This window comes from Eucalyptus grandis, chromosome 7 (assembly GCF_016545825.1).
Source record: "Eucalyptus grandis isolate ANBG69807.140 chromosome 7, ASM1654582v1, whole genome shotgun sequence".
NCBI lineage: Eukaryota > Viridiplantae > Streptophyta > Magnoliopsida > Myrtales > Myrtaceae > Eucalyptus > Eucalyptus grandis.
In genome coordinates, this window is record NC_052618.1 from 30,096,546 (window position 1) to 30,122,663 (window position 26,118).

The 26,118-nt window shown below is 38.8% G+C and overlaps 3 protein-coding genes across 6 annotated transcripts; all 3 read right to left on the bottom strand.

The window, feature by feature from the left end:
- Nucleotides 1-535: 535 nt before the first annotated feature.
- LOC104424034 lies at nt 536-8,991 on the bottom strand. 4 transcript variants are annotated; one of them, XM_018863802.2, is made up of 6 exons: nt 8,481-8,991; nt 6,918-6,944; nt 6,725-6,808; nt 5,540-5,636; nt 4,681-4,917; nt 536-4,099 (listed from the first exon to the last, which is right to left on the bottom strand). In XM_018863802.2, the coding sequence occupies exons 3-6, from the start codon at nt 6,740-6,742 to the stop codon at nt 2,646-2,648; spliced, it is 1,806 nt and encodes a 601-aa protein (XP_018719347.2). In that variant the 5' UTR covers nt 6,743-6,808; nt 6,918-6,944; nt 8,481-8,991; the 3' UTR covers nt 536-2,645. The 4 variants fall into 4 exon arrangements, with proteins under 4 accessions (XP_018719347.2, XP_018719346.2, XP_018719348.2 ...); XM_018863801.2 differs by having other exon boundaries at nt 6,719-6,808; XM_018863803.2 differs by lacking the exon at nt 4,681-4,917 and having other exon boundaries at nt 6,719-6,808.
- Nucleotides 8,992-15,772: 6,781 nt separating this feature from the next.
- Nucleotides 15,773-19,080, bottom strand: LOC120295567 (probable disease resistance protein At1g15890). Its single transcript, XM_039316797.1, has 2 exons — nt 18,618-19,080; nt 15,773-18,025 (listed from the first exon to the last, which is right to left on the bottom strand). The coding sequence occupies exon 2, from the start codon at nt 17,889-17,891 to the stop codon at nt 16,263-16,265; it is 1,629 nt and encodes a 542-aa protein (XP_039172731.1). The 5' UTR covers nt 17,892-18,025; nt 18,618-19,080; the 3' UTR covers nt 15,773-16,262.
- On the bottom strand, nt 18,553-21,687 carry LOC104424035 (probable WRKY transcription factor 30). Its single transcript, XM_039317699.1, has 4 exons — nt 21,559-21,687; nt 20,701-20,962; nt 19,268-19,426; nt 18,553-18,714 (listed from the first exon to the last, which is right to left on the bottom strand). The coding sequence occupies exons 1-4, from the start codon at nt 21,657-21,659 to the stop codon at nt 18,553-18,555; spliced, it is 684 nt and encodes a 227-aa protein (XP_039173633.1). The 5' UTR covers nt 21,660-21,687.
- Nucleotides 21,688-26,118: the final 4,431 nt, after the last annotated feature.

Sequence of the window (26,118 nt, forward strand, 5' to 3'; positions counted from 1 at the left end):
TGTCCAAGAGTGTCGAATACGTGTCGAAGTATCCGATACGATACGAAGACTCCCAAAGAATATCTGTGCTTCCTAGGTCATTACTTGATATAACTATTATTACTTATCCATATAAAGATCATCCACATCTACAAATAAATTAAATAATTCTGTCTTGGGGAATGATTGACCACATGCAGGAAATAACTAGTTACTTGTCCATTGATACTTATATTTTTCATATAAAGAGGTACCAGTTTTTTTTTTTCTCTTGCAGTAAGTTACTAATCACATGTTTTATAGCCGGTAAGGCTATGGGTTGCCGATGAAAAGACTCTTCTGTGGCTGTTGCTTATTTAGCAGCGCGGCTAGTTTCTCTAAGAGACTCAACTCACCGTTCTAATAACAGCGAGGGACAATACTTGGTAAATGGGAAGCTAGCTTCTAATCGATTCTGCTGGGAAAGCAGAATTAGAAGTTCTATCTTGTCCGTGCCGCCATTCTAATGTCCATGTCGATTGCTTTTAGCAAAATCAAACCCACGGGGACGAAATTCTTCAAGTGCAGATCTCCTATTCCACTATTTATCATTACATCAACCGACCTGAAGATGGCCATTCAAGCCTTGCCCAGTCATTCTTTATCTCTCGGTCATCTCTTTGAACGGCAGAAAAGAAACAGGGCCAAGAAGAAACTTATAGAACACAGAAAAGCCGGCAAGTAAAGCCTGCCATTAGGTAGGCAGGAGTTGTGAAAGTTTAATTAACGATTTTTTTCGATACAATAGTCATTAAATAACTGAAGTTCCCACTGACTTGTCAGGCAGTTCCAATAGTAGGAATCGCACCCGCGCACACGCGCAAGTTAAGGGATGTCACATGTGTCAATTGGGACGAAAATACTGTCCAAGTGATCTGGCTTATGGCCGTGCCATTTCAAGTCCTCCCACCAACTCCTCTCCCCCCTGATTTTCTTCAAATGCTCACTGGAAACTTCATCAGTTGAAAGAGACTTGAGACTCGGGCAGTCATAAAAACTCAATCTTTCTAACCTCGGTGCAATCCGTAGCCCACAGGATATGTTGGAAAGTTTAGGTACGTAATGGATAGACAACTTCTTCAAAATAGGGAGGAAATAAGACGTCTCAGAGACTTTGCCAGTAGAAGTTTGGTAGGTAATTAGGCTTTTGATGGCTGGGCAGTCCTCAACTGTGACCTCTTCCAAGTTGTTGAGATTATCAAGCATCTCGCTTGAGAAAATAACTGTCAACTTGGGGCATTTACACAATGTCAACAACTTGAGAGAAGATAAACATCCCTTCTGCATTGAGCCTTTCCAAATGTTTCTCAAGTTTCTCATGTAATACACATATAGAAACTCTAGCGATTCAAGACAGATGCTTTTGCAGTGAGATTCAGTTAAAGCCTCTTGATGAAGGGTATTAGATGCATCCACGAGTACTTCAAGCTCATTACACTCCCCCAGAACACACCACTTGAGTTGGTCCATGCTATCTATCCCTAGTTCAGACAGCTTCTTAAGATTAGCATGCCTTTCTAAGAAAAAGCATCTGATTGTTGCAGGATGTCCTTAATATCCATGAAGACACCATCACCATTTGTGTACCTCAAGAATCGGTTGCACTGTTCCAGCTCGAATTCAATATCTGAAGGTAGCCGATTCATGATGCGGCTAGCATGATTACCAACACAAAGTCTGAATTGAGCTAAAGATGGATGCTCCATTGATTTCCTTCGCTGATTAAACTGCCTCAAAAGTTCTAATGTAGGAAAGGAGAACTTGAAAGTGCTTAACCTTTTCAAGTTGCAAACTTCAGATAAAACACCTTCAGCACATGTATCCCACCATTCAGCATTGGCATCCACATCGAGATTCAGTTCTTCCAAGTGTAACAGAGAAGATATTACCCCATAAGGAATCACTGTTTTAGAGTCACTAAAAGGTTCAATTCCAGAAATTGAGATCCCTAAACAAGTCAGATTAATTAAACATTCAATTTCCCTAGGAAGATTCTTAATCTTCGTCCCCTCAAGATCAAATACCTCCAGTCGCTTGAGCCCTGCAATTGCTGGCGATATCGATCTCAAAAGGACACAATCATTCAAGAAGAGTCTTTTGAGGCTGACAAGTTGAGATATGGACTCCGGCAAGCACCGAATGCGGGTTCTAGACAGATTCAATACTTCTAGAGCAGGCATCTGATTGAAAAATGAAGAAGAAAGCTTTCTCAGCTTGTAATTTCTTTGCAGATATAACGACGAAAGTGAAGGGCACCTTGGTTCCTTCGGTAGCTCAGAAATTGCAGTATGCATCAAACATATCTCTTTTGCACTCTCCCATTCCTCAACCTCTGGTGGCTCTATCAAATCCAAGCCACCCCGCATCGAAAACACACGATTTTCCTCGGGCTGAAATATTAAGTTCACTAATATATCCCGATCCTGGTCTTGAAACTTCACAAATTGCCAATTCTCATCAACTTCGAGCAGGCTAGCATTGACAAGATTTTTAAGGACATTTTGGCCTTCATCATGGGCGTCTACGATACCATCCCTGACCCATAGGCCTATGGCAGACTCAGATGCAATCTCATGGTAATTGTTACAAAGAGCAAGATTTTTCAAGCATCTTCTAGTTTTATCATCTTATAGTTGGTCAATGCAGAATCTTAGTACATTAACCATAAGAGCTTCTATACCTGCTTCATGACTTGTAGGTAGAACATTCAGTCTTTCAAGCGCATGTTTCCAGATTAAAATGTCATCAACATTTTGCAATGCCCTTGCCACTAGAATAACAGCATGTGAATATGGCCTGCACATCCTAACTATTTCTCTAGCTAGGGCTTCATTAGAATAATAAACAACTTCACCCACATTCTGACGAAATAATTCGTACAGCAACAGATCATCCAAGCATATTTTCTTATCCACTTCGATTTCATTGCACAATTTTCCTGATCCAGTCACAAAGACTATCTTGCTACCAACTGGTGGTGTTGCTTCAAGAATCCTCAATGTCTCTAGCTTCATGTGTTGGTTAACGCCAACAAGAATGAGCAAAAACTTGAGGCCTTCCAATGCATTCACCACCGAATGTGGCATATCAACTGCATTGGCTTCAGTTAAATCAGAAGATATTTGTCCAGCAATCTCCTTTTCCACCTTTTCCATGTCGCAGTTCAGAGGAACAGTAACACAGATGACTCTATCAAATAGATTTCTCAAAATTGCAGATTCCTTTAAAGCTTCAATGACAATAGCTTTTGCAACCTCATTTCTGCCATATATTCCAATCTTTTCAATGTTAGATTTTTTTATGGACTTAATGAGATGGTCAACTATAGAGTCATATTTAATTGCACCCCATCCTTCTGATGGTCTCCCTTCTTGTTTTCCACTGCCACCTAACATATCAATTAAGGCATCGGCATCATCCAAAGTAACATGTGACGAACTTTCCTTTTTCATCTTTGGTATGTGTATGATATCATTATATTCTGGACTAGCTTCTATTCTCGCCTTTTTATCCCCAACTTCATATTCCGGTCCCGAGTAATATGAATCAACTTCAGATTCTTGTTCTGAGGAATATGAATGAACTTCATCAGAAGCAGTGTCTTCGTTTACTTCCAAAGAAAAGGGTTCAACCTCTGGCTCTGCAGTGTTCTGCATTTGCAAAACTGCACTTTCCGATGTTTCTCTCCTATGATATTCTGGACTTGCTCCAATATTCATCTTCTCATCAGTGTCTTCAGATTCTGATTCTGAGCAATGTGAACCAACTTCCAATTCTGAGTAATGTGAACCAACTTCCAACTCTGAGTGTGATGAATAAGAATGAACTTTTCCCAAAGTAGCACGAGGATCGGCGTCCTTTTTCATTATCCAGGGAAATAGTTCAGTCTCTGTATCTTGAGTGCCTTGCATTGGCATAAAATCACTTTCTGCTCTTTGCTTTTGCATGGCTACTAGTTTTTCCGCTTCACTTGACACAGTTGCATTTTGTTCTTCTTTCAGATCACTCAGCAGAGATCCATCGTCCGTGACATAGCCTGCCTTTGTGTGAAGCAAATCAATCCCAAATAACTGCTTGAATTCTGTACAGAAACAAATTCATGAGGCAAAGGCACAATCATGATCATAATCTACCCTGAGATATATCAACTTTTCTTTCCGCAATTTGTCAAAACACATTCCATGATAATGCAGCTACAGTGATCTAAGGGGACAACTTGAAAACAGAAAGCCAAAGTCAGTTCCTTTCTTGACTATAAACAAAATCAATTGGTCACCCCATTTATCGACTTCGGATCAGTTCAGAGAGAAAGAGCCCGTTTTAGCCCAAAATAAATCCCAATACACAAGAAGTGCTCCTTTGGAAATAGCAGCACTTCTAGACTTCATGCTATCTACAATAGTAATTTGATGCATATATAAATGCAATATTATTAATAGAAGGATCAAGATAGCAATCTCGCAAGCACAGAAAAACTCTCATCTCTTTATTCACCTTCAGCTTAGCAATATGCTACTAGCCAAACAAAGGGTACTAGAAAACTCATCTTTTAGGATAAACCAAGGTTGAAATTGAATGGGCTAAGGTTATATCAGTGTCAGGTTGGAAATCTTCTCCCCAGATTATTTAACATGTAACAATTCTTTGAAGAATAAAAGCTACCTTTCTGATCTTCAGCAGCAGGAGAACAGGGAAATAGTTCAGTCTCTGTATCTGGAGTGCTTTGCATTGGCACAAAATCACTCTCTGCTCTATGCTTCTGCATGGGTACTAGTTTTTCCGCTTCACTTGACACTGTCGCATTTTCTTCTTCTGTCAGATCACTCAGCAGAGATCCTTCCTTCGTGACATAGCCTGCCTTTGTGTGAAGCAAATCAATCCCAAATAACCGCTCGATTTCTGTACAGAAACAAATTCACGAGGCAAAGGCACAATCATTATCATAATCTACCCTGAGATATATCAACTTTTCCTTCCACAATTTGTCAAAACATTCCATGATAATGCAGTACACTGATCTAAGGGGACAACTTGAAAACAGAAAGCCAAAGTCAGTTCCTTTGTTCACCAAAAGAAGAAATTAATTGTCTTGCCATTATCGACTTAGGTTCAGTTCTGAGAGAGTGCTTCTTTGGAAATAGCAGCACTTCTAGACTTTATACTATCTACAATAGTAATTTGATGCATATATAAATGCAACTTTATCGACAGAAGCATTAAGATAGTGATCTCGGAGGCACAGTAAAAGTTCTCTTCTGTTCTTCTCTATACAACGCTAGGAGGTTAAGTGTAATTCTCAAATAGTAATGGTAAATCATATGGTCCCAAGTTTCCCAAAAAGAAAAAGAATGACACCTTTTATTCACCTTCAGCTTAGCAATATGCTATTGTCTAAGCAAAGAGTACTAGAAAACTTATATTTTAGGACAAACCAAGGTTGAAATTGGATGGCTAAGGTTATATCAGTGTCACGTTGCACATCTTCTCCGCAAAGCATTTAACATTGAAGGGTGAAAGCTACCTTTCTGATCTTCAGCAGCATGAGAACAGAGGCCCGAACCCAAACTAATGGATGATCCAACGGAACTAGTGACCGGTTGATCCGAGATTGATTTTTCCTGAAGCAGTAGTCAATTACAACAAATTCAGTACATTTATTTGTAAACGTTGAAATAATATCTTGAGTCCTTGTCCAACATCAAATTGAAGTGCCTAGAAGCCTTGCCCGTCATCTGCCAGGTCAGGGGGCTTCCTTATGGGCACAACCCAGTAGGGTTTATTCCGTAAAGTCGTTATGAACTTGAGTTCTATTTTCATCTAAAAAGAAGATTAAGCCGCTAGAAACATCTCAAATAGAATTATCTGTCATTTCTCAATGTTATTCACAATGAATAGAGAAGTCTTGGAGGGCTTGGTTGTGAGTTTATGGATGTAAAACCAGGGGTGTGCAAACATTTGAGGCGTGGAGCGATTATAATCTCCACCGTTAGTAAGATGGATTGTAGTTGTGTCTTTCTGCAATTCTCCGCATGGATCATAGATCATAACAACGAACTATTTTTGTTTCTTGTATGAATTATTTCTTTCGCTGTCAATCTTGATTCTATTCGCATATTTTGTAGCAAATGAAAGAAAAAGGGTCTCGCCAAGTTCCTAAGGATATTATTTACAAACACTAAAATAGTAAAAACGCATGATTAATACTATCTGAAAATTGAAAAAGAACATATCTCAAATAATATGCTTCAAATATAATTATTTATGTTTTCAAACAACGATAAATGAGACTTAGCAAGTGCCCCATGACAACCTTTGACACCTATATAATAAACAAATCATAAGAAGGATATAATGAAGTTTTGTGGTTAAGTCAAATCCTCGCAAAGTCTCGTAATTATATTTAGGGTTCGTTTATTTGGAGGAAAAATTTGTAATAAAAGAAAATGCTCTTCTGAAAATCATTTTCTAAGAAAATATTTTCTCCTTTTCAAGTTAGGAAATTCATTTTCCTAATTTTAAGCATGCATATTTTTTTGACTGATCATTCTTAGTAAATTTAACGCGTGAAAGTCTAGAAAATTAATTCGCGGATTTTTTCACTCAAATGAACACACCCTTAACTAAATCTGCAATTACTCTTTTGGAAGGAAATCATTGGGCCAAAAAGTAATAATTACGAAAGAGAGAGAAAGAAAGGTACCGTGACCTTAAGAAGTGGCTGCATTTTATTTTCATCCGACTTCCTGCATTGAAAAAGTTTCCTCCGCTCTGGGAATGGTCTCTCGCATCGCTGGAACAAAGAACATCAGCAACCTTATTAAGCCATAAATATATGTTGTGTAGTCAGCCAAAAAAAAAAAAGTGACATTCTGAGACATTTTGTTTAATCGTGTACATACCTTCTCGAGAAACCTTGACGAGGATGCCTTTTGTTGATGAATTTCGACCACAGACGAGGAAAAGAGATATCGCCCGAGCAAAAGAGAAACTTAATTACTTTCCATAAATTGAGGGAGTAGAATGTGATTGGTTTATAAAGATAATCATGCAAGACTAATAATTACATAGATGCTATATTCTTTTGGACTATTATTCATTAACCATGTCCCTGATTGTTAGACTCTTTTCTGCTATATTTTTGCCGCACTTTACTTGGCAGGTTACGAGTTATGAGCATCACTCATTTTTCATGTTTATAACCACTAATTAAAGACATGGTTGGAGAAAGTTTTCTTCAAGAGATGGAGAAAAACATGATCCGACTTTTCAATCCAATAATGAGATGACAAACTAACCAAATTCTTTCTCTTTGTGTGTAGTAACTAGTTTCAACTGGAGGATTTTTTTTTTTTAAGTGATAATCTTGGCACAAGGACCCAAATTCAATTGGATGACCTAAAATTTTACTAACAGAATATAGTTTTATGATTAGGAAAATGACAAAAATTGTCATTGAAGTTTGGCTCCATCTGCAATGTCGTCTCGGAATTTTTAATTTGTTTAATATAGTCCTGAACTTTTGGTATATGTTCAATTTAGTCTCTAGACTAGATTAAATCCATGGATATAATAATATAGGATCTAGATTGAACATTTACTGAAAGTTTATGAACTGCAATAAATAAATTAAAAGTTCAAGGATGACTTTGTACATTGAACCAAAGTTTAAGAACTGCTTTTATAATTATCCCTTGGTGATTTGAATTCTTCTTGTCCAAATAGATTAATGTTAAAATTAGTAGATATAAATAATTAGATCATATTTTTCTTCATCCTCGGTTGGAGCAAGGTTGTTGTTTAATGAATCAAATAATAAATAAAGCGTTTAGTTATCACGATATTCAAACAATGCCTATATTTGTAATTAACTAATTCGTAACCTAATTGGAGGAACCTTTTTCAACATCGACCTAACTATTTTATTTTAGTTTTTTATATTCCAAAGGCACGAGTACAGATGGAACATTCACGCCCATGATATATCAAACAAGTCTAATGAGTCGCCTTTTTGTGAGATTTGAATAGGTGACATCCAGTTTCTCAACTTTAAATCTCTCAACCCCAAATTTGAAGGGTTAATTTATTTTTTTGAAATTTATTGCATTAATTTGGTTTTATGAAGAAACACTGACAATGATAAAAGGTCATTATATGTATATTTGTGATAAAAAAATCTTTGAAATTTAATTGTTCAGTCAATAAAACATTCCCCATAATCAAATAACACGCATGTCCTTAAACTAGCATACATTTCAAGAAGATAATATCAGACTGTTTAAGCTTGGAGGTATTATAAACTCATAAGTGATATGTACCCATCAACAGATATGTATCATAGATGACGAAGAAACGAATAAACTCTTGTCATTTAATAAGCCACAAACGGTAAAAGAATGTTATGCAACTGCATCATTTATTATATTAATTTTGTGACTGAACCTTGGTATATAAAAAAAATATACCTCTCTCGCCAATAGCAGTGATTGATCTGAAAGGAAAGCAAGCGGTGAGACACCTTCTCCACAAGGGTGGCCTTTATTGTCATCGCCATCGCCGAGACCTTTTTCCCTTTCTTCTCTTCCTCCTCCTCCGGCCGGACGGAATCCAGTGAGATCCTGGACGTTTTTCCGAAATTCGCTGATATCGCACTCGATGATTCTCACCCGCCTTCGAGCCGACTTCTTCAATTTGATGCTTTGATCTGATTGTGATATCCCCAACCTTGTTCCTTAACCGTACTCTGGCTGGCGTTGGTGGTCTTATTAAGATTGGTCTTGTGTAGTTCTGGCAATTCTAGCCTCCGTTCTGGCTCCTTAACCGTACTCTGGCTGGCGTTGGTGGTCTTATTAAGATTGGTCTTGTGTAGTTCTAGCAATTCTAGCATCCATTCTGGCAATTCTAGCCTCCGTTCTGTGCTGGCGCTGCTCATGGCTCAATTTCGCTCGATGAACACGTCGATTTGTCTCTCTTTTGTACGTGTGTTTGTTGATATCCCAAAATTTGTTGAGAAGATAACCTTCAGAGAGCATACCTCACAGAATGGTAGATGAGACTGGTAGCAATTGAACCAGAAAAGTATGGTTGACTTTGTTCTGTGATACATTGAACGAGTTACAAAATAAGATCAATAGTATATTATTCAATTAATATTTGGAAAAAGTACAACAAACACGAAAATATAGACGCGACCCCCAAACAACCCGTCAAACTCCATGTCAAAATAACATCAGTTTCCAAATATTGTCATTGAATATTGATAACGCTTGAAAATTCAAAAACGTAATAGATGCGGCGTCGAAGTGCAAGCACTCCCACTAATGTGTAAGTCGGTCCTTATACAACATAGACGTGGAGGCAATAGATTTTGGCTTTGCTGTTATTGGGGCCGATTCCATTAAAAGTAGTACATAGCTTTTGCCTAACTTGGTCATGTCGCGTGTATAGGATGAGCTCTAGTGATCTACATCCTTAAACTTGCTATTGGTTTTATGGTAAAGCACACCGGTATGCTAACATTACATCAAACTATTTTCACTGAATCTTTTGCTTACAATGAGTCTTCGTAATTCATCCAGATTTGCGACCAACATAGATTTATCGGATGTCATTTACTAATATTCACGATAGGTCTATGTGTACTTAAAAGCAAGCTCATGAAATTGAGTATATTTACACCAACATATCATGAGCTCATTTAGTAATCTATCTATATTAGTAGTGCACTCTTCCTATGAACTGCGAAGATGAGCCAAAAAGAGCCCGTGTTTCTAATTATTGAAGTCATTAGCTTCAGAATCCATAAGCCCAGACACGATCCTAGTAGTTTAGTGAGTCTTCGTATTCTTCCACTGTGGTCGCCAAAACACATGTTGGATTCATTTTTGTCAAGTTATGATCGTCATAAACTCAATGATTATAATGATTAAAGTCTAATATAACTCGAACTCTCTAGATTCAAATTACTAAAGAGAAATGTGTGGACAAATCATCGAAAACAAATGAGGAAATTGCAACTTACTTTTATTGAATTAGGCACATATGGATCAAATTTTTGGATGCGTACTTGTTTGATGATTATATTTAAACAATAAATTTCTCAATGGAAATCAATGATGCTCGTATAGAAAGTAAAAGGCTTGCAAGATTCGATTGGAAAGCTTGTATAATTAAAGACAAATATTGAAGATAGAAAATCTAATATACTTCGAATTTGAAATTCAAAACTTTATCTGAATAATGGGAAAAGTACCAAAATAGTCCTAAACATTTTATATTGGTATCAATTTAGTCCTAAACTTTTCAATTGGACCAATTTAGTTCTAAACTTTTTTACATTTGTACCAATTCAGTTCATCCGCTAATTTAAGCCGGACATTGCTGATGTGGCTACGGTGGTCTTATGTGGCGCCACATAGACAAATTTTATAATTTTTAAATTAATATTTTTTTCCTTTGTTTCTCTTTTCTCCCAACCCCTTGGTCGGTGAGGGCGTCATGGCTCTCCAAAGTGGCCGACGAGGGCACCGGCCCCTCACCCCAACCAACCTATGGTCGGCGATGGTCGTCGACCAGCGACCTCTCCGGCCAAGGGGTTAAGAAAAAGAAAAATAATAATTTAAAAAATCTGAAAAAAATTATAAAATTTGTCTATGTGGCGCCACATAAGATCGGGGACCACATCAGTAATTTCCAGCTTAAATTAGCTGGATGGACTAAATTGATACCAATGTAAAAATGTCTAGAACTAAATTGGTCCAATTGAAAAATTTAGAACTAAACCGATACCAATACAAAAGGTTTATGACTATTTTGGTACTTTTCCCTTTGAATAATCTTATTCCAAAATCTGATGGCCTCCCTGATGCTGCTGTATGATTCTTGTTTGAAGTACATTCTCTTTGTTGAATGTCTTGTCATGAGTCATTCCATTATAAATCATGATCTTCCCCCTCAAGAATCTCTATCTACCTTTTGCGCACGCTACTTCATGGTGAATTTGTAACTGCACCCGATTCTTTAAATTCAAGCTGTGAGTCCCACTTAAAATCTGTCCATTGGAAACTCACAATCAAGAGCTTTTTAAACATTCCATCGATGCGTCTCATGGGTCAATTGTGTTTTTACGACCTTTATGATCAATAGGCTTGTTTAGACATCCTATCAAGTAGGCTAGATGGGTTAACTATATTATTATGGCCTGATTTGGGCATTTAACCTCTTTATACTTAGGCCTAGAGTTGGGCATTGTGTCAATGCATTAATAAGTTGCCGGCCGGCTCTTTGATTTAATATTTATTTAGATGGCTTATGACCATTGATCTATAAATATAATGAAAACGAGATACAGTTGAAGATTTCTCGCTAATGACTTGTCTTGCAAATCGTAGGCTGTTGCGGCTTTTTAATAACGAATATTGCAGATAACATGGAACTGGCCACCGGGCCATGCTAGGCACAGGCTTTTTGGGTGGTGGTTCGGGCCTCATTTTGTGTATGGGCTGATCAATGATCGTTATCCAACAAGAAAAAATTGGGAACTCTATAAAGTGGGCTTTTTTGTCTCACGTTCCAGTACAATTCCCCAACTTCCAAACGCTCGAGCTTTCTAAAACCATTTGTCAATTTCATATATTCCCTTTCTCCTTACGATTTAATCACGTTTTAAATATCGCACTGTGTGAACAATAACTACAACAGTGTCCAACCATTCCAACTCAATTTGATGTTCTGCAATTAACGGGAATCTTGTTCATTGAATTCCACAATAACAACATAAACAAGCCGACTTTGTCCCCACAACAAGTCGAAAATTAGAGGATGACAAGACACAATGACTTGATGATTGGGAAGAATTGTAGGGATGAACACCAGAAGCTAGTCCTTGCCAAGAAGCTTCCTCGGACAGTACCTATACCCCCAAGAAAACCCCCACCCCCAAGCAACTATGGTATTGGTTTCGCGAAGAAGAATGTTTGGTGTTTGGAAGACATTCTAACTCAAGATCGATGCAATTATGTCAAGAAGGCAATTTCCACGATATGTGGTGACATATTAAAGGGTGAATCGTCGAGTAGGATGGGCCACTTGAGGACGCACTAACACTGATATGAGGAAGAGATGTCCAAGATTGGGGGAGCTCTTCAAGTACGGTGCTGCATACAAGATACCCATTATATGACGAGGTGGGGGGCGGCGGGAGCTTACATATTATTGTCTTGCTGTCGAGCAACCCTCTGGCTTTGTCGAAGATCACTTATTTTGTGCACTACGTACACACAACTCTACAACCTCAATTCAGACCCGTTCCGCTGACAACAAATGCTAGAAACTCTTAAGTCACTATACAAAGAGAAGATGGTGGTGTTAATGCATCTGCTATCAACAGCTAGCTTTCGAATCTCCTTAACTTTAGATTTATGTACCAGCCTTAAGAATTATACATATTGTGTCATCATCGGCCACTGGGTTAATGATGAATGGGATTATGTCACCAAACTCTTACATTTAAAAGTAAATATTCTAGCATGATTCCTAAAATGTGACTGCTAAAATAATGAAAGCTATTAATGAGTATACCATCTCCAACAAAATTTTTAGTATGCCATCTCCAATAAAATCTTTAGCATCATGCTAGATAATGCCAACATGAACACCTCCCTAATCCAGAGTCTCGTCCAACTAGCTAAATTCGATTTGCTATGGATTTTCATGCACATGCGATGTAGGGGTGAGTATGGTTTAGTTGGGCCAGTCTACCACTTAACCTTAGGATCAACCCGCACAGTATTGGTCTTCATTTTTTTTATAACGAAAACCGATCCTATTGAGCTTGGGCCTGAGGACCGAATCAACTTGATGCATTCGGTTCGGTTTCAGGGTCAACTTAGGATAAATTAGTAATTTTTTTGTTTCATTTTTTGTATTATTTGAAAAGGCAAACCTGTCATTTCAATTTACATATCTATCGACAATATGGCATTGTGCAACTGAATTATAAATATCACTACATACTTAACAAATTTAAGATAAGAAAACAATATAAATTTCACACATGCTAAAAGCAAAAAAAAAAAAAACAATTAAGATCGCTCATAAAGATATGGGAGAAGATGGAAAGTTTTTGTAATAATCTATCAATCATACTCATAACACCATATGCACAAGCATTATAAATAATATATTAGATATATAATATATATTGTACATATTATGTACAGTTAAGGTTAGTCTAGATTAGACCGACCTTGAACTTCCAAGACCGAAGATTAACCCACACGATGCTTATCCAGGAATCTCAAGATTAAGGATCAATCCAATCTCCCTAGGAATTAGACTAGATTAGACAAAGTTGGGTTGGTCTTAGGTCGATTTAGGGTTAATCCTAGACCAATGCTCACTCCTAATGTCGTGTATGTGTAACTGCATTAACTTGTGCATGAAAGACGGTCTCCACCAATTTTACATATTTGTGGCCAATGTATCGATACTTTAGATCCACTTAAGTCAAGCATCAGGATTTGGAGGTCCTATACAGGCCTTATGGTAGGAAAGCTTAAAAACTCCCTTTAGACGTAAGAACGAGGTGTACTTTAAAGTACCAGATGCTGAGGAAGACATGTGAGGGGATGGGTGTGCTGAGGTTCTATCCCGTCGGTCATGGTGGAAGCGCGATTTCCGCTGTTAACACAACAAATGAGAGGCGTGTTGAAAGTTTTGCTCAATTACTATTTTTTAAAATCATTTTATTATTTTGAAAAATAAATCAGTCTAACTTTATTGAAGTTTTCATAATTTTTTTTAATTAATTTACCAAAAAATGGACTTGTGCTAGGAATAGTGCCCGTGCCCAAGACAATAATATGCTGGCCCAAGCACAGCCCGGTGACCACTCCTATAGATCAGATACCGAAATTGCTAATAGTTTCAAAGTCATTTTTCTATGAAGACGTACCACATCCATGAAAAGATATGAGTGGTAGTTGATACCCTGAAACTTACTGTTCTAGTATAAAAAGATTTCAGTCATAATGAAAGTGCACTTATCATCGTACTTGATATACCAATGATTACTCAACCATATGAAAATAATCTAGTTGTAAAGATAAATTAAGTAATTCTGTCATGTGGGATGCCAATGATTCATCACATATAGAAATAACCTGTTACCTGTCCATTGATACTCACGTTTTTCATATAACAGAGGTACTAGTTGCTTTTTTTTTCCTTACCAGAAGTAACTAATCACATGTCTAATAGCCGATAAGGTTATGGGTTGCCGACGGGAAAAGATTCTTCTGTGGCCGTTGCTTCTCTGACTAAGAGACTCAACTCACTATTCTAATAATAGCAAGTGAGGACTATACTTAGGGAATGGGAAGCTAGCTTCTAATGTCCATTTTGATTGCTTTTGGCAAAATCAAACACATAGGGACAAAATTCTTCAAGTGCAGATCTCCTATTCCACTATTTATCATTACTTCAATCGACCTTATAATGGCCATTCAAGCCCCTGCCCGGTCATTTGTTATCTCATGGGCCTCTCTTTGAGGGCGAGAAATGGAAGGGGGCAAGAAAAAACTTATAGACCACATAAAAGCCGACTAATAAAGCATGCCATTAGGTAGGCAGGAGTTATCAAAGTTTAACTAGCGATATTGATTAGGTACAATACTCATTAAATAATTGAAGTTCCCACTGACTTGTCGGGCAGTTCCAACAGTTGGAATCGCACCCGCGCACACGCTTGTGCATAGAGTTAGGGATGTCGCATGTGTCAATTGGGATGAAAATACCGTCCAAGTGATCTGGCTTATGGCCGCACCATTCCAAGTCCTTCCACCAACTCCTCTCCCCCCTGATTTTCTTCAAATGCTCACTAGAAACTTCATCAGTCGACAGAGACTTCAGACTCGGGCAATCATAAAAACTCAACCTTTCTAACCTTGGTGCGATCCGTAGCCCACGGGATATACTGGAAAGTGTAGGTACGTAATGGAGAGACAACTTTTTCAAAATTGGGAGGAAATAAGGCATCTCTTGGACTTTGCCAGTAGAAGTTTGGCAGCTAATTAGACTTGCCATGGCTGGGCAGTCCTCAACTGTGACCTCTTCCAAGTTGTTGAGATTATCAAGCATCTCGCTTGAGAAAATAACTGTCAACTCGGGGCATTTACACAATGTCAACAACTTGAGAGAAGATAAACATCCCTTTGCATTGAGCCTTTCCAAATGTTTCTCAAGTTTCTCATGTAATACACATACGAAACTCTAGCGATTCAAGACATATGCTTTTGCGGTGAGATTGATTAAAGCCTCTTGATGAAGGGTATCGATGCATCCACAAGCACTTCAATCTCATTACACTCCCCTAGAACACACCACTTGAGTTGGTCCATGTTATCTATCCCTAGTTCAGATAGCTTCTTGAGATTAGCATGCCTTTCTAAGAAAAAAGCATCTGACTGTTGTAGGATGTCCTTAATATCCATGATGACACCATCACCATTTGTGTACCTCAAGAATCGGTTGCACTGTTCTAGCTCAAATTCAATATCTGATGGTAGCCGATTCATGATGCGCCAAGCATGATTACCAACACAAAGTCTGAATTGAGCTAAAGATAGATGCTCCATCGATTTCCTAAGTTGATTAAATTGCCTCAAAAGTTCCAATGTAGGAAAGGAAAACTTGAAAGCACTTAACCTTTTCAAGTTGCAAACTTCGAGATAAAACACCTTAGCGCATGTATCCCACCATTCAGCATCGGTATCCATATCGAGATTAAGTTCTTCCAAGTGTAATAGAGAAGATATTACTCCATGAGGAATCACTGTTTTAGAGTCATTTGAAGGTTCGGTTCTAGAAATTGAGATCCCCAAACAAGTTAGATTAATTAAACATTCAATTTCCTTGGGAAGATTCTTAATCTTTGTCCCCTTAAGATCAAATACCTCTAGTTGCTTGAGCCTTCCAATTGCTGGCGATATCCTTCTCAAAAGGACACAATCATTCAAGAAGAGTCTTTTGAGGCTGACAAGTTGAGATATAGACTCTGGCAAGCATCGAATGCGGGTTCTAGACAGATTCAAAACTTCTAGAGCAGGCATCTGATTGAAAAATGAAGAAGAAAGCTTTCTCAGCTTGTAATTTCTTTGCAGATATAACGACGAAAGTGAAGGGCACCTTGGTTCCTTTGGTAGCTCAGAAATTCCAGTATGCATCAAACATATCTCTTTTGCACTCTCTCATTCCTCAACCTCTGGTGGCTCTGTCAAATCCAAGCCACCCCGCATCAGAAACACGTGATTTTCCTCGGGCTGAAATATTAAGTCCACTAATATATCCTGATCCTGGTCTTGAAACTTCACAAATTGCCTATTCTCATCAACTTCGAGTAGGCTAGCATTGACAAGATTTTTAAGGACTTTTTGGCCTTCATCATGGGCGTCTAAGATACCATCCCTGACCCATAGGTCTATGGCAAACTCTGATGCAATCTCATCATAATTGTTACAAAGAGCAAGATTTTTCAAGCATCTTCTAGTTTTATCATCTTCTAGTTGGTCAATGCAGAATCTTAACACATTAACCATAAGAGCTTCTAAACCTGCTTCATGACTTGTAGGTCGAACATTCAGTCTTTCAAGCGCACGTTTCCAGATTAAAATGTCATCAACATTTTGCAGTGCCCTCGCCACTAGAATAACAGCATGTGAATATGGCCTGCACATCCTAACTATTTCTCTAGCTAGGGCCTTTTTAGGATAATAAACAACTTCACCCACATTTTGACGAAATAATTCGCACAGCAACAGATCATCCAAGCCTATTTTCTTATCCACTTCGATTTCATCACACAATCGTCCTGATCCAGTCACAAAGACTATTTTGCTACCAACTGGTAGTGTTGCTTCCGGAATTCTCAATGTCTCTAGCTTCATGTGTTGGTTAACGCCAACAAGAATGAGCAAAAACTTGAGGCCTTCCAATGCATTCACCTCCGAATGTGGCATATCAACTGCATTGGCTTCAGTTAAATCAGAAGATATTTGTCCAGCAATCTCCTTTTGCACCTTTTCCATGTCACAGTTTAGAGGAACAGCAACACAGATGACTCTATCAAATAGATTTCTCAAAATTGCAGATTCCTTCAAAGCTCCAATGACAATAGCTTTTCCAACTTCGTTTCTGCCATATATTCCAATTTTTTCAACGTTAGATTTTTTTATGGACTTAATGAGATGGTCGACTATAGAGTCATATTTAACTGCACCCCATCCTTCTGATGATCTCCCTTCTTGTTTTCCACCACTGCCTAACATATCAATTAAGGCATCGGCATCATCCAAAGTAGCATGTGAAGAACTTTCCTTTTTCATCTTTGGTATGTGTATAATATCGTTATATTCTGGACTAGCTTTTATCCTCGCCTTTTTATCCCCAACTTCATATTCCGGTCTTGAGCAATATGAATCAACTTCAGATTCTTGTTCTAAGGAATATGAATGAACTTTGTCAGAAGCAGTGTCTTCGTTTACTTTCAAGGAAAAGGGTTCAACCTCTGGCTCTGTAGTGTTCCACATTTGCAAAAGTGCACTTTCCGATGTTTCTCTCCTATGATATTCTAGACTTGAGACAATCTTCATCTCTTCATCAGTGTCTTCGGATTCTGATTCTGAGCAATGTGAACCAACTTCCGATTCTGAGTAATGTGAACCAACTTCTGACTCTGAGTGTGATGAATATGAATGAACTTTTCCCAAAACAGCATGAGGATTGGCGTCCTTATTCATTATCCAAGGAAATAGTTCAGTCTCTGTATCTCGACTGCTTTGCATTGGCACAAAATCACTTTCTGCCCTTTGCTTCTGCATGGCTACTGGTTTTTCCACTGCACTCGACACTATTGCATTTTCTTCTTTTTTCAGATCACTCAATAGTGATCCTTCGTTCGTGACATAGCCTGCCCTTGTATGACACAAGTCAATCCCCAATAATGGCTTGAGATCTGTGTAGAACCAAATTCACGAGGCAAAGGCACAATCATTATCATAATCTGCCCTGTGATATATAAAACTTTTTTTTTCCGCAATTTATCAAACACATTTCATGATAATACGTCTACACTTATCCAAGTGGATAGCTTGAAAACAGAAAGCCAAAATCAGTTCCTTTCTTCACCATAAACAAAATCACTTGGTAACCCCATTTATCAACTTTGGATCAGTTCAAAGAGAAAGAGCCCATTTTAGCCCAAAATAAATCCTGATACACAAGATGTGCTCCCTTAGAAATAGCAGCACTTCTAGACTTTATGCTATCAACAATAGCAAGCAATAGCAATTTGATGGATGTATAAATGCAATATTATTGACAGAAGCATCGAGATAGCAATCTCACAAGCACAGAAAAACTCTCGTCTCTTTAGTCACCTTCAGCTTAGAAATTTGCTATTGTCTAAATAAATAGTACTAGAAAACTCATTTTTTAGGGCAAAGCAAGGTTGAAATTGTATGGGCTAAGGTTATATCAGTGTCATGTTGCAAATCTTCTCCCCAAATCATTTAACATATAATGATTCTTTGAGGAATGGAAGCTACCTTTCTGATCGTCAGCAGTATGAGAATAGAGGCCCAAACCCAAACTAATGGATGTATCAATTGAACTAGCGACGGGCTCATCAGAGATCGATTTTTCCTGAAATAGTAGGCAATTATAGCAATGTTAGTACATTCAATATGTAAACAACATTGATGGTGTTGAAATAATATCTCGAGTCCATGTGGACCATGCCCAACGTCAGATTGATCTGCTTGGAGGCCTTACCCGTCGTTCGGTGGGCCAGAAGGTGGACTCCTCACCCGTAGCCCACCTGGCCGGGCACCTGAGAAGTCCTCAGTGGGTTTTCTTTTTTTTTTGGGCATAGCCCAGTGGGATTAATTCCATAACTTCACTATGTATTTGAGTTGTATTTTTATCTAATGAGAAGATTAAACCACTAGAAACACCTCAATAAAATTTCTTGTCATTTTTCTGTTATTCAAAATCAATAGATAAGATCCATGCAACAACTATGAAAAAGCTGGAGACGAAAAGTAATTAGTTTTAGCAAGTGCTTCATGACAATCTTTTAACATCTATGTGAAAAATAAATACGAAAGTAGGATATAATGGGGTTTTGTGATTTAACCTCCAGACATAAACCTTCGTAATTATATTTAGTTAAGTTTGCATGTCCAATAATCATAACTTGTAACCCTATTGGAGGCAAACATAGGCTAGAAACTAATAATAACGTAAGAGGGAGAAAGAAAGGTATGTTGACCTCAACAAGTCGTTGCATCTCATTGTCATCCGACTTTCTTCCGTGATAAGCTACCTTCAACTCTGGTAATCGTCTCTGGTGTCCCTGGGACAAAGAACATCACCAATCATGTTAACCTCTAAATATTTGCAGTTAGCAAAAAAAAAAAAAAAAAATCATTTTGAGACTCATTGCTTAAACATGTACGAGGATATGAGAACACAAGAACAAAGAGAAATCAAGTTATTTCCCATGAATTGAGAAAGTACAATGCAAATGATTTCTTGAGAGAGATGATTTATTTCTTTACCGTCTCTTAATAATAATTATAAATTTAGGAATTATTATCAAAATAATTATAAACCTATTACACTTATGCAAATTTAGTGATAAATTTTTAGTTGTATCAATTGAATCCTAAACTTTTTCACAATTTGTCAATTTAGTCATTTCGACCAATTTTAACTAGAAATTGCTTACGTGGACACTAGCCATTTTACATGGCATGGTTCATGCTTAAGTGGATAAATTTTTAAATAAAATTGAAAATATGAATTATTCTTCTTTCCATTTTCCTTTTTTTTTCTTCTTTTCTTTCATTTCTTTTTCTTTTTTCTTCTGCCGATAGGCCAGCGACCAGCTATAGGAGAGGGCCGACAAGAGCTAGCCTTGCTTGAGGCCCGAGCTTGTCAAGATTGAGCAAGGCAGATCTTGTTGGTATTTAGCGGCTCAAGCCTCGCCCGATCCCAGCAAGTGCACGCCTCGCTTGAGGCGAGGCTCCACCTTGCTAGATTCGGTAAGGTCCTCGCTCAAGGCCAATGAGGCTCCACCTCACTTGTGGCCGGTCATCAACCGTCGTGAAGGCCTATCATTGACGGAGGGAAGGAAAAAAAGAAAAAGAAAGAAAATATGAAAATAAAAATATATCTAAAAACTATAAAAATTTTAAAAAGTTGTAAAAATTGTCTACTTTATCCTTGCCTGATCCAAGCAATTGCAAGCCTTGCTTGAGGCCAACAAGGCTCCTTCTCACTTGTGGCCGGTTGCTAGCCATCGCCAAGGCCTTGCAATTGGTGGAGGAAGAAAAAAAGAAAATTTAAAAATTAGAATTTTTCACAAATTGTAAAAATTGTTCACATCAACGTCAGTTGTGTCACATAAGACGGTCAACATCTACATTAGTAATTTTTGGCCAAAGTTAGATGAAAGGATTAAATTGTCAAAATGTTTAGAACTAAATTGGCACAATTGAAAGGTTTATGATTAAATTGTCACAAATGCAATAAGTTAGAAGATTTTTTTGATAATTTTCTCTCAAAGGAAATGTTCTCGTGAGCAAACTCCATGCCACAAAGGGGATTATCTGAATTCAAACGTACTGTTGCTTGAGAGTTGTTCCCTGAAGTTGCGGCCGAGACAAACACAGGGAGTTCCCTGATTTGGAGAGGGGCATCATCGATGGAGGCATTGGAATCAGTTTGATTTTCAGGCAGCGGAGAAGGAGGGACGACAGTGGCAGGGTGGTCAATGCACGTGTGCCTTCCATGGTACATGATCTCGAAGACAGTGGGGTCGTCGTCGGATCTTTGCACTTGCTTTTTAGCCCAACAACCTTGGACATGAGTGCACCTATAGTAGTCCCTGAAAATGAAGTTTGGGAAAATTATCAATGAAAGCTAGACATAGAGGCCAAAGGAAACATATAAAACTTGGGTGCAGTCATAGCGGAGCTACTTCGAAAGTGCTCAATTATATGTCAAACTATAGTAGGTTAAGGAAGAGGAATGTGATAGCAACGTAAATAGCTGCCAAATGAAACTAGCCATTAATAACTGAAATCGTTTTCAGATGATTGTAACATGAGAAAAAGATGGCTGACCATGAAACAAGCCATCGATCATAGGATTATGACTGACACGATGAAAATCATTATGCTGCTAAATGATGACGTCTTTCATCGAGTCTTCTTGAGACTAGCTAACTTAAGAAATCTGTCTACTCCTATCACTTGACCCGCGGACAAGTATCGAGTTCCTTCCTTTAACGTTTTCAAGGATGTGGCTTATCTCAAGTCCACCAATGTAACATGCTGGGGATAAATTTGGACTAGGAGTGGGAAAGGCAAGATCATTGAAGTTTGGGTCTACTTTGAACAAAGGAATAATGTTCTAGTGAATCTTTGGGTTGATGGAGCTTCAACAATTGAGAATTAGAGAACTGATCGACTCTAAACTCACCTAGGATACTTGGATCCAAGAATTTCCTTTTGACCGTACTTCCTCCAACTGAACCCATCGTCAGGTGTTGGGGCTCGGACCCGCTCTGTCCACTTCTGCATCGCCTTTCTGCAACACAATTGGTTTCCGTCACAAAATGATGCAACAATCATGTCCACATGCAAACATCAAGGGCAGAGTCATGCATGCAACAACAGGGAAAAATATCAGATGATTAATTTATTCATTATCTCTTCCTAGGAGTAGAACCATCATCAAGATTCCGGTCTGAGTCTCCTCTGCTCATCGGGCTCCCACCGAGTGAAGGGGGCGACACAGACAACCGGCGCGGACATCCTCCAACCGGGGGCTCCGCATTGAGCATGGACAGCGCCTCATAATATGAGGTTAGGATCCCGCGAATGAGCATTTCTTGGGTTTGATCGTGTGATGAAGAAGAAGATGATGAAACAGCTAAATGGAGTTGGCGTTGGAGTTGCTTGGTCAGCTCTCTGCCCTGTATTAGCTCATTCGGCAAGTTCATTTTTTCCCAATCTTCCATATTCTCGATGACTTCAAAATCTTAATGAGAACTTAAAAGATGACTTGGTTTTTGAGCTGTTTCTGTTACACAAAAGCCAGTTGTATCAAAGATCGAGACCTCGAGCAACAACAATGCCAAAAGAGAGAAGACCAGGAAGCAGGTTCCAGAGAAGCGGTTAAAAAGCAAAAACTGGGGATGGGTTTCTCTAAAGTTTAAGACTCTGAGATTGGTGGGAGCTTAAATCAGAACCGGGTCGGTCTAAACAGATCTGAAAAAGGATTCGTAACACGAGAAAAAAAGAGAGACAGAACTTTCGTGCCTTGAATGGGTTTAGAAGAAGGAAGATCGAAGAAGTATCGGGAGTGATGTCACACCCGAATCTAACAAGAATGGAGAATGGCACAACCGTCCTTTTATATGAAAGACGTAGCCTCAAATACAACAAATAACCTGTATCAAAAAATATATATTTTCCTCTACACATATATAATAACAGAACGGGTTGATTATAATATCAACGTTTCTATCATCCATTAAAAAGGAATATGCTCAGCTTAGAAGTCAGCCCATCCAACAAGTATCTACTTAGAAACAATGCAACTAGCTAAAGTCATACCCAAAATCCTTATACCAAAAGTTTCTCATCGATAGTACTTTTGTCCAACCTGTCACTAACTGAGGAACTTGAAAGCATTTAAGACGAATGAGATGAGCTACCGCAGATTAGTGATTAGTGTATCTCTTTTGAGAAAATCGAGCATCTACTATACTTACATACATAAGTATTACTAGAAACTCAAACTTCAATCCCAAGATATAATATACATATCAAAACAAATATAAGTTATTTTGTTTCAACAAAGCTTTATGCAAATTATAATTACTCATTTAATCTACCACTATGATTCAAATATCAATGTTGAAGTCTATTGATCAATCTCATCAATTCACATGTCAATGGTTCATTTCATTGACCAATCTCAACAAACACATCAATCATCAATTTCATGCTCAACATCCAATTCAAGCCTTTAGAGGTGGCTCCCAAGAAACTTATATTATCATGTAACACTTAATCTTTGACCAATGCATATCAAGAGTACATGGCTCTGAGGTTGCTTCCAAGAGATTAGTGTCATGCCCCGAACCCCGAGCGCATGCCCATCCCTCTCTGGTCGATAAAATTTTGCGACTTCCCAAGACGAGTCGCCGACCCATTTTTTTTTTTTTTTTAAGCACATGCAGAAGCGAAAATAAATCCCCTGACAATAATTATCTCATCATAGAAAAGCAGGATATGAATTCACAAAACAAATAGACTTTTATATTCACATAATGTCAGGCACAAGGTCTATGACCAAAAGACTACAAAAGACTAACCTCCCAAAAAGAGACGGCCCTAGCTGACCTACACTTCTCATCACTTCATCTTGGCTCCCGGTCCTCCACTCGACGACCCCTGAAAATATTGTCCCACAACGGGGTGAGATAAAATCTCAGCGAGTCTAAACTCTAAACCCCAATTAGGAGGAAATACGCCAAGAAGAGTCCTAACCACGCAATCATACAATTAGCATAGAGGACTTACCTCGCCTCAGTTCCACCCTGCAGGTAAGCACATTTCATATACATTATGTATAGAATCGATACATCCAGCAATTGAAACGCATCACTCAACTCAATAAATTACGGGAGTTTAAATTATAAGGCCAAATCGTTATGACACGTCCCATACCATGTCACACAATTTTGTCCCATAATCCGACATATCAAACTCAACCATCATGCGTTCCAATTGTTAATTACACCCCTCAAGGGTATGGCCAACTCTATTGGCGGTCTTCTGGCATTGCCAGGCGTCGTCTCACCCTATTGAGCACGGTTACGTCTCTCTCAGAGACGACTTCCCCGAAGGGGCGTAGGTCCATAATCTACTGCGACCCGAATACAACCTACTCACAAGTTCGGTGACTTCTGGCATAGCCAAGCTTCATCTCCCACCATGAGCACGGTGACGTCTCTCAATTAGATGGCTTCCCCGAAGGGGCGTAGGTCCAGAATCTCTTTGCGACCCGAGTCCCAATAAATGGGTAACATCTGGCTTAACAGCCAGGAATGGCTTCTCTTAATCAACACACGACCACCCAATAAATGTGTATTGCACTCAAATGCCTCAATTAAAATATTTTGTATTAAAAACATCCCGAAAATAGTCGTGTGTGGGTACACGGTCAATTTAAACCAGAAGACCAATACCTATCTTTTTCAAACCCCATTATTTGATATAGTACTTAAAATCCATTTTCGGTGTTAAAACTCGACACCCGAGATTTTCTGAATAAATCTTGGAATTTCACAATTTTTGGAATTAAATGACAAAAATCCAATCAGCACTCAATTTGCATAATTTAACACTCAATTGCAGAATTTAACCACATCATTGCAATCAGCACAAAATTCTGGTCACCGACTATCTCAGCCTAAATTCCGGAAAAATAATTAATAAATAATTAATTTCGAAAATTAATTGATTAATTCAATTTAATTTGTAAAAATACTAACCTTGGCCAAAATTATTAAATTAAATACCAATACGGACCCGAAAATTCCCGAACCCTTCTAGATAAATAGTACAATTTATTTAGGCCTTAGCTAAACCATGCTAACCACCTAACATGCTCAATTAAATAATTACATTTCTAATTTAATCTAACTAACCACCTAATTCCTAATAAAATAAATCTAAACACCCCTTCAACGTCATTAGCCTACTAAGCAGAGTTTAGAGTATAAACTAACCGGTTAATTGCGGAAACCGGTTCACCGTGACAACGACTCGACGGCGGCCGAAATTGAAATTTTTGGTGGCGTCGACAAACTTGGGCCAGGCCTAAACTTAGCCCAACACAACTCAGCAAGGCTGAGTTTCGGTCTTGGGCTTTCTTCGCGGGCCCAAAATGGGCTGAACTTCAAATGGGCTAAAACCAACTGAACTTGGGCCTGAGCTTGGGCTTCAAAATCTGCTGGAGATGGGCTTAAAATCACTGTGCTGAAGATGGGCTTGTGGATGAATTCGTGGGCTGATGATGCGGGCTGGATACGGGCCCAACTGCTGACCAAAATTCGCTGGCTTCGTGGACAATGGTGCTGCCTTGCTTGGACTTCGCTGGCGCTTGAGGAAAGCTGCTACTGGCGGTGAAGATGAAGACACGAGGCAGAAAGAGCTGGACGTTGGCCGCGTGGAGAGGGGATCGCACGATGAAGCTGCTGGATCAAATTTCGATGGACTCCTCTGTTCGTGCAAAGAAGTGGAGATTGGCGGTCATCACACTTGCTGTAGTTGACCTCGATGGACTGAAGACACGAGGAGGGGATGCGGATCTTCGGTGCAGCTGCTTCGGACGTGTGGCCGCTTGAAGATCGTCGGTAGACGTGGCAACGGCAGGAGCTGCTCAGTCAGCCAAGGAATTCGGTGGAGGCGTTGGACTACTCTCGGCGAAGCAGATTCAGTCTTCGGTGGGAAGTTGGCGGGTCAACAATCAAAGCCAGTTTGGAGAAGCTTTGACCGAAGAAACTGAAGACGCAAGGCTGAGGGGAGGAAATATGGTGATGGCATTAGATGATGGTGTATGTTGGATGATGATGATGGTGGTGGGAAGACAAAACTCAGTGGAAATGGGCGAGCGGAGAGAGATCGTGGGGCTGTGGTCTTCGGTGGTTGTGAAATGAAGAAGAAAATGAAAACAAAAACAGGAACCGGAGGAGATGAAGTCGGCGAGAAAATGGGGGGCAGCTGGACGGCGTGTTGGAGAAGTCACGGTGGGGCCAAAAAAAATCAAGACTTAGCCATTCAATTTAATGCTTGTCCCTCCAATACTTTCTAATAAGAATATCCCACAAATAAGCCAATTTAAATGTCAAAATTTCAGCCTCTTGATTAATTTGGCTTCAATTTCCTCTCCGATTATCCAATTCGAGGTCCGATTTTGTGAAGAAAAATCCTACATAATTTTCTGTGAATCCCTGACACTCAAAGG